Source organism: Eurypyga helias, unplaced genomic scaffold, assembly GCF_000690775.1.
Source record: "Eurypyga helias isolate BGI_N326 unplaced genomic scaffold, ASM69077v1 scaffold28916, whole genome shotgun sequence".
NCBI lineage: Eukaryota > Metazoa > Chordata > Aves > Eurypygiformes > Eurypygidae > Eurypyga > Eurypyga helias.
Window position 1 is genome coordinate 2,807 of NW_010256420.1, and position 8,528 is coordinate 11,334.

Genomic DNA, 8,528 nt, shown 5'->3' on the forward strand with positions numbered 1-8,528 from the left:
GTTCATGAACATGTCCCCAGAATTTGGGAGGTTAAAAGAACCAGAAGAACCTGGAAAGGAAAGAGTTAGGTAGCTGAATAACAGAGAGCTGCAAATATATAACCCCAGAGCCCTGAGGGCAGGGGAAGGAGAAGGAGACAGGAGAGGAGAAGGAAAGGCAGCGCACAGCAGAGGGAAAGCTGCCGGTCCCAGCGCAGGGTGAGCTCGGGCTCTGGCACCAGCTGCCGCCCAGGAGCATTACGCTGGGCACTGGGAGCCCCACGTGGCCTGGCCAGCATTCCCCTCGGGAAGAGCAGCCCGAACAAGATAGGTTTTCAGGCCGAGAGCTTTGCTCCGGTGCATCGCTTCACCGTGAGATGCCATCACCAAACACCCGGAGAAAAACTCACATTGAGTCTGTGCTTAACGCCTCCTTCCAAAGGAAACGGTGGCAATTTCTAATTAGCCAGCTTATTGCCATCAGAGGAGGAACCTTTTTCCCACTTTCTTTTAATTAAAGGTTTTTTTTTTCCTTTACACCCTTTAAAAGTTATCTACAACTAAGTTGCAGCAAAACTTCACTGTAAATAGCGTCAAACACATCTGTGCTTCCCGGAAACCTTTGCCTCTGGAGCCCAAGAAAGCAACTGCCTCTTTACACACTCCCCCCGCTAATTTAAAGCTTGGGTTTGCAAAATGTCAACAGCACAGGAGCGAGGCAATTTTTAAATACTGCAGAAGAACAAGAGCAACTCCAAAACAAGAGTTGCATCCTTAGGTTGCTCTATGTAATACCAACTCCATTTCAAGCAACCCCGAGTTTAAATTGTAATTAGTGCGTGCTAAAATATTCCTCTATTTTGTTCTTAGCGTGACAATGAATTTAACAGTTCTACAAAACCAGACCTGGAGCTCTGCCTCATTTTATGTTACTTTCGCTGAATGAGAAAAAGCTTAAAATATCTACGGAAACAAAGAAGCTGCCAGAAGCCTGAGCCAGGCAGCCGGTGCTATGGTGGGAACTACGTGGGCTGCCCCGTGAGGCCGTGGGAGCTTCGCCGCGAAGCCGCCGGGACCACCTACGGCAGCGCTCAGCCCTTGCGGTGGTCCAGCCTGGAGTCCACGGCCTCGGTACCACTCCCCGTGCCACGATTAGGTCTGCAAGGGAGCTGCAGCCTTCTCAGCCCGACCGAACTCCCTGGGGCACCATCGAGGGTCTTCCTCTACGGACCGCCCTTGGGAATGCGTCAACGCAGGGGCCGGGTACGTACCAGAGTTTGGTGTGGTGGGGGAGTTTGTCTGGTTGTTCTGGACGGCCGCGGCCACGGCGTGCGCTGCGGTCACAGCCGTCTTTGCCGCATAGAGATTGGCTTCTTCCTGGAACTTCCCAATGTTCTTCTTGTACCTGATTCTCTTATTGCCAAACCAGTTGGACACCTGCAGCGGGGAGAGGTGGGAAAGGTGAAGGACACAACCTGGCTAAGCAAGATCACCTTGATGCGTCACGTTTGGTCAGGCAAACGCGGGTGCCCCGGCCCTCGACCCGCGTCTGCTGGGACTCCAGATCACGACGCAGGAGCCCAGGACCAGTTAAACGTGACCGCGGGCACGAGCGTGACCGGGCTCTGCTGGCAAAGCAGCCTACAAGGGGCGACTCCGACGACAACCCCTACTCCGGAGCTCGCTGTAGCCTTCGGTACAGCATTGTCTGCTACAACCACAAGCCGTTTGTCAGTGGAATCCGTGCAAAACCCCCGAAAGCTGGCAAAGGGGACCAAGGTCCGGTTGAGTGAGGGCGAGCGGGCAGCGAGAGTAATTGTTCTTTATTTTTGGGCTGGAACAGCCTTGGCAGCCCACTCACAGTATGTGTTTGGTCGGCTGAAAATGAAAGGAATCATATAAATCAATAATGGCTGAAAAGTCACTTTGTCATCTCCCTTTGAAGATGCTGTACCACAGCCAAGGTGGCTCACGGGGCACCAACTATTAACCCCCACGGAGGTCACGGCTGGAGCGCTTGGAAAAGTTCATACAGTCTTTCTCTGTGGCTTTGTTTAACTTCAGCTGCTGTAACAGAGCTCCTAAATAACAAACCCGGTTTGTGACACGTACACAGCCACGGCCTCGGAGACAAAAAGCCCCCACCACCCCATGAGCCAGGGTAGCACCTCTCACGCTCCCTCGTTCCATCGCGGCGCCTGGTAAGGCACCCGCATCCCAGCACAAGGCGAGGCGCCCCGCTGCCAGAGGAGACCCATCCCGCCGCCATCTAGGTAGTGATGGCTTTTGTTTAAGCACAGTTATGAAGAGCCTCTGGCTTTTAACAGTAACACCAGTGGTTCCTTATACACGCTGTTCCCTAGATAATACTCCACCGTATTCTATATATTGCACTTAGTATTACCTTGTCAGTCAGAGAAGCAATAACCCATTAATGAAACCTAGCAAATAATTATTGTGGACAATCAGATTATGCTTTATTAACAGTTTCATAATTGAGGGATCTCTGTACATCAGCTGTATTGTCCACGGATGTGTGCAAGACCCCTCTGTTTATGCACGCCCCTGGACCAATCAAACAACAGCCATCACTAATAAAGGTTTATTTAATTCTCACAGTAAAATTTTAATATCACCAGCAGCCTGGGGAAGCCTCAACGAGTGGATTTGCTTGACATCAGATCGTTTCCATTCTGCTAGTCCCAATACTTCTTAATCTTTAATATCAAGGCAATTAAAATTAATGGCCACTCATCCAGAGCCACTGTGGGCAGTGTTTCCTTGACATCAATTGTTTGATGGGATTACCTAGAGGTTAAACTAACAAGCAAGGTTTAATTGGAAGCAATGAGAGGAGCAGCGATCGTACGTTATGCTTAACCCGCATACCACATCTGAGTGACTACCCAGAAATGTTCAACTATTCCCGAGCTGGAAGTGCACACCCTGCGCCCTAGAAGAGCACAGCAGAGGGGCTGCCCCCCAGAACCACAGCATAGAATGGTTTGGGTTGGAAGGGAGCCCAAAGACACCCCAGTCCCACCCCCAGCCATGGGCAGGGACACCTTCCACCAGACCAGGTTGCTCCAAGCCTCATCCAGCCTGGCCTTGGACACTTCCAGGGATGGGGCACCCACAGCTTCTCTAGGAAACCTGTCCCAGTGCTCCCCACCCTCTCCAGGAAGGATTTCTTCCTGATGTCCAATCTAAACCTCCACACTTTCAATTTAAACCCATTACCCCTTGTCCTGTCACTCCCTGCCCTTGGAAAAAGACCCCCCCAGCTTTCCTGTAGGTCCATTCAGGTACCAGAAGAAAGGTCAAAGGGGGCTTTTTATGCCTCTGGGGTCCCTTTGCCCCCCAGCTGAAGGACTCCTGGCTCTCCCAGCAAGCACATCGTCAGGGGCTGCAGCAAAGCGAGCCATGGCCAGGGATGTGCAGGGGCTCTGGCCACCCAGGTGTGCATGGCCAGCACGGGTGGCCAGACATGTCCGGGATGGGCCAGGGCACTGCTCAAGGCTGTGCTGGGCAGGATTTACCCCCATGGCACTTTTCCCGTGGGGCTGTGCTGGCTGCCTGCAGCTGCCCCTGGCCAGCACCGTCCCAGGGAGATGCCGGGATGCAGGGCCCGTCAGCAATGGGACCGGGAGCAGCCGCAGCGCCCCAGCTCCTTGCCCAAACCTAGAAATGAAAGTCGTCTCCATCGAGAGCTGCTCCACAACACATTTTTCATGAAAACAAACTATCTCTGCACATAAAAAAAACAATGAACATCTTTCTCCTCCTGATCATTGAAGGCCAATTAATTAATTGGGCTTAATTGTATATTACATTTCAAACAATACTGTTGCACTTATTTATCATGTTAATTGCAATGTTAAATAAAAAGACAATAAATTATTACTTAAATCGTCAAGATGCCTGACGTGGGATTTGGGATGGGGCCGGCCTGCCTCGTGCCTCTGTACCGGCTGATTTCATGGGAGAGATCAGCGCTCGCTCTGCGAGACGCAGCTGACACGAGAGCATCGCTGCCAAAAGGGCTAAACCACGCGTTCCCGGATCACGGAATGCTTCCCTTGTGCTTCCAAGCGTTGGCAGCACACAGTGTGTGTCCCACACCTCATCAGAGGGCACAGAACAGAACATCTCTGAACATCGACGTGGCACAGTTACGGTACATGATGTAAAGCTAGGAATCTTACTTCTAGGAGCTAATTAAGCTTGCAGCTTTTCTCTCCTTGCTTCCCACGTGAAGTCGAGGGGTAAAAGCCTCTACATCCACAGCTCTCCCTGTCAGTCTGCTTAGAGACAGACACAGCCTCAGAAGCAGCAGGGGCAGGAGGGGTGTTGAACAGCAGTTTCTGCTTTCTTTCTTTAAAAGAATTTAAAATACACTCTTGTGTACATCCTTCTTTTGTTTGAAGCAGTGAAAAATTTTATTGCTGTAATCCAGTGACACGCTCTCAGCGATGACTGTGCCCTTTCCCCAGCCCACAAGATAGACGGATAGTTGTTCGTGACACCCTGGAAAAGGCTCATCTGCAAAAGTATAAGACATCAGCCTCGCAGCCGCGGTAAGGGGAGAGCAGATGATACAGTTTATCTCCCTCCAACACGTGCTGATGGGGTAGCTCTAAATTACAGCCGACGACGTTCCCCGTTAAGGACATCTTTTTTCCCCCTGAATTACCTTTTCCATACCCTTAAAAATGAAATTGTGCGAGGTGTTCATCTTAATAAATAGTTTGTCTTTATGTTTTTCTTGAAAAACCTTCTCTACATATTATTTTAAACACCAATATCAAAGCTGAAACCATCTATCTCCCATCTGCAACTAAATGATTCTGGGAGACAATTTTCTTTGCAGCTCAGTAAAGTGCTATGGCAGCAAGTTTTCCAGTGAGCTGCTTAATCTGGGGGGAGGACGACCCAAAACACTCACTAATTAAGTGTTTGAGGGAGAAGATGTTCTGCCATGAATCTGCCCCCAGCATTCACAAGGCACTGACAGTACAAGAAAGAAACACCTTGGATCATCGTTAGGAGAGGCTCAGCCAGGGAAAGGACAAAGCCTCTTCATCAAACGTGAACCACAACCTCCAGGAGCTTGGGAAGCCATCCCTTAACAGCATTTTATTCTTTTTTTTTTTTCCCATTTTCCAGCTCTTTGCACCCGTGGGGCGTGTGTAGTACGGGCAGAAAACAGGGCACGCTGCCAGGCGATGTCGGAGGGACTCCTGGTCAAGGCTGGAAATACGTGCGCTCAGAGACTTCCCATAAAAGCCCTGTGCAAGGTGCAGCTCAGTCACTCGCTTGGATGCCGTTGCTTATCCCAAGCGATGCCACTCCTGCCAGTGTTTTAAGTGACCGCTCAATTCACCCCGAGTGCTGGATCGCGTCCTCCGCCTCCGGCTGCCAGCCACAGAGCAGCACGCACCGGGCGATTTTACAGTGCTTGCTCAGAGCTTTTCTGCTAGATGGCCTCAAAACCACACGCATTTTTCAGTACAAAGAAAGACAACTCCAGGCCAGCGCGACCTGGTAAATACCAACTGACCCCACGGTCCCACCACGCAGCCTTTGGAAGTGCCTTTACAATCCAAGATTAGGATATCCACAGCATTCGCATTTTCTGTCTGTGACAGCAGATCTATCAGGAACTTAAGCAACCAGCTGATCACTGGCTCTCCATACACACTCCTCTCCCAGGAGATGATACATTGCCCCGTTTCCAGGCTTCCCCACCACCCGGAGGTTTTCCCAGCCATCTCTAACACCTCGCCCATCCCCAAGCCTGCGTCTGAGGCAGCGGGTGCCCAGGTTGCGTGGTCCGTGTCCCTCGCTCCAGGCTGGGAAATGCCTCCCTGGCAGTGCGGCGGAGGACGCAGCGCAGCTACTCCCATCGCTCACTCAGGCCTCCTAATGGATTCAAGAAACAACTAATTCATGCTCGTATCAAATATTAAAGAGACAAACCCATATTCCTGTCACAGCCTCGCTGCTGCTATGTTTTTGGACCATCTGCCTGCCTTTTATTTCATTCCACAACATATACATTAAATCTTATCAAACAACCAATTAAGAAAGAAATCAGATCTATTAGCACTAGAAGCAATCAGTTATGGCTTCTCAAATGTTCCACCTCATTTCCTTCAGTCTTATCTAGATCCAGCTTTCATCTGTCCACTCTGCGGGATCACTAACTCCCTCCCTGCCAGGCACAATTCACCGTCCGGTGGGCAGACGGGGGACATCTCCGCAGCAGGTCTGTCATGCTCTCTACCACACCACACTTTGCCAGCAGAGCTGAAGAACTTCCGGGTTCTCCAGTCTGGAGCTGATGGCGCTGCCTCTCCCAACCACACAGCAGGCTGCCTTGGCTCAAGCAGAAGATTTTTGGAGACCGCTGACTGGGGGAGTCGCTCCAAACCATCTCATGCCAAGAGGAGGAAAACCAGCTGCAAGATGTAGGGTGGCAGACCAACGTGCCCAGGTACTCGTGTGCTCCGGGGCCGCTTGCCTGGTTCCAGGCACCCACGGCAGCCACAGGGATGCCTGTGGGCATGGAAGAGCTGCCCCCACAGCTGCCCCTGTACCTGCCAGGGCTGCAGTCGCTCATGTGATGGAGGAGTGATGTGAGATGGAACAAGTCTGGTGCCAAATTTCCCCCAAAAAAAGTCCTGCTCATCACCACAGCCACTCGTAAGTGGACTGGGAGAAACTGGCCCCATCTCCAGCCCTTACCTTCCGTGGCTCCGGGCACACGTGCTTCCCACCCTGCTCAGAGCGCGGCACATGCTGCAGGCCGAGGAACGAGCAAGGAGAGAGCACAGCACATGTACGGCCTCTCGTATCGAAGGGGAGTTTTGCCAGGGTTTGTACTGCGGGTGCATCCAAAGCCAATTAAATAATATGAAATCTGGGGGAGCTGGATGGTTTTTCCTTTGAAAGTCTTCAATAAAGTGCCTGAATTTTTCATGCATTTAAGGCAGACCTATAAAGTAAATCTCAACTCAGGTCTTAATTATAAAGCTAAAGGTTGCATTGCTAATAATGCCAATACTGCAGCCTGCGATCATTAATAGTTAACACATTCGCCGCAGGCATTGTTCCTCTAAAGGACCTGAAATATTGATAAGCAGAGCTGATGGAGCTGGGAGGAGATGGCACACCGGCCCTCGTCACGGGCTGGAGAAGTTGGAAACCGCTGGTGAGCTCTGTCCCACCCGAGCACAGCCTTGCCCAAGCTCCACGAGCCAGATTTGCTGTGGGAACACACTGGTTGTCTATCAGACACACAGCCCACAAGGAACGCAAAGCATTATTTTGCTTTCTAAGCTATCTGCTGGAGGAAAGGGGAAGGAAAGCTCGGTGGAGTGGGGCCATCGGCCTGAGCATTGCTGTGAGACACCAGCCCCGAGCCGTGAACGGACTCTGGTCCGTACAGAAAGCAGCCGTGGCTAACGACTGTGCGTTTCTGACTAGGAAGATGCTGGTTTTCTTGCATTAACTTCACAGTAACATCTGTTATATGTGATAGAAGGAGCAAATCTGCCTAACACGTTATTGCTACAGAGAAACCACTCATGTCATTTCAGTGTGTGGAGAGGCTGAATTTCTGGCTGGCTTAGAAAAACAACTTCAAGAAATCAAAGAAATTCTGATCTGTAGAGATAGATTAGACGTTTGCCAATAAACTGGCCTTCCCCCAACATAACGGCAAGTTATAACAAATTCATAACGAGGCTCAGCAAGGACTCTTACACGCAGAAAGCTGGCGTAAAGCAGGGTGCTGACCCTGCACACCCCTCCTTGCCACCTTCACACGCACGCACGCCCGCTGTACCCCAGTACAACCCCGGCCACGCCGCCTTGCCTGCAGAGCTTCACCACGTGCCATCACCCTGCCCAACAACACAAATCCGAGGGGATTGCAAAGGCGCCTGGACCTGCTCTGTATCACACACCTCCGTTGGAAGCACACCCCAAGCCCAGAGGGAGACAGCAGCCAGAGGGGAGTGGGGAGGGACGGGACCCGCTCCCATCCGGCACTTACCTGCGATACCGTGATGCTGCATTTCTTTGCCAGCTCTTCTTTGGCTTCTTCACTGGGGTAGGGGTTGCTGAGGTGGGAGTAAAAATACTCGTTCAAGATTTCTGTGGCTTGTTTACTGAAGTTACGCCTTTTCCGCCTGAAATGAGAAAAAGAAAACCACTGCTGTTCTTCCAGACACAAGCAGGTCCCTGGCAGGGACAGCTGGGGTGGAAGCGACCCTTGTTTCACGTGCCCATGCCACAGCACTACGGCGGCACCACCTTATACCCCCGATCCCTGAGGCAGCCTCCCTCCAGGGCTGGGCTCTGCCCTGACGCCATCCCCAGGGGCCAGCAACACCCACACCCCTATTCCAGCCCTGCGAGGGTTGGACTCCACTCCTGGCCTCACACCACTCGCCTCCACGCAGGGTTTCATCCCGTGGGGCTGCGCCATGTGCCGTGGAAGAAAACAGGATGAAGCGGAAGGACAGGCAGGCTGCCTGGAGCCG

The 8,528-nt window shown here is 51.7% G+C and overlaps 1 protein-coding gene across 1 annotated transcript in view; it reads right to left on the reverse strand.

Moving 5' to 3' along the window:
• Positions 1-8,528, reverse strand: part of LOC104511170 (pre-B-cell leukemia transcription factor 3) — a gene marked incomplete at its 3' end in the record, with an annotated part of 17,516 nt that overhangs the window by 954 nt on the left and 8,034 nt on the right. The window contains exons 3-5 of the mRNA XM_010153667.1: positions 8,039-8,174; positions 1,251-1,416; positions 1-50 (exon numbers count right to left, since the gene is read on the reverse strand). The exon at positions 1-50 is cut by the window's left edge and continues 63 nt beyond it. Of these exons, the coding sequence (XP_010151969.1) occupies positions 1-50; positions 1,251-1,416; positions 8,039-8,174 (352 nt within the window). The remainder of the gene's footprint in view (positions 51-1,250; positions 1,417-8,038; positions 8,175-8,528) is intronic.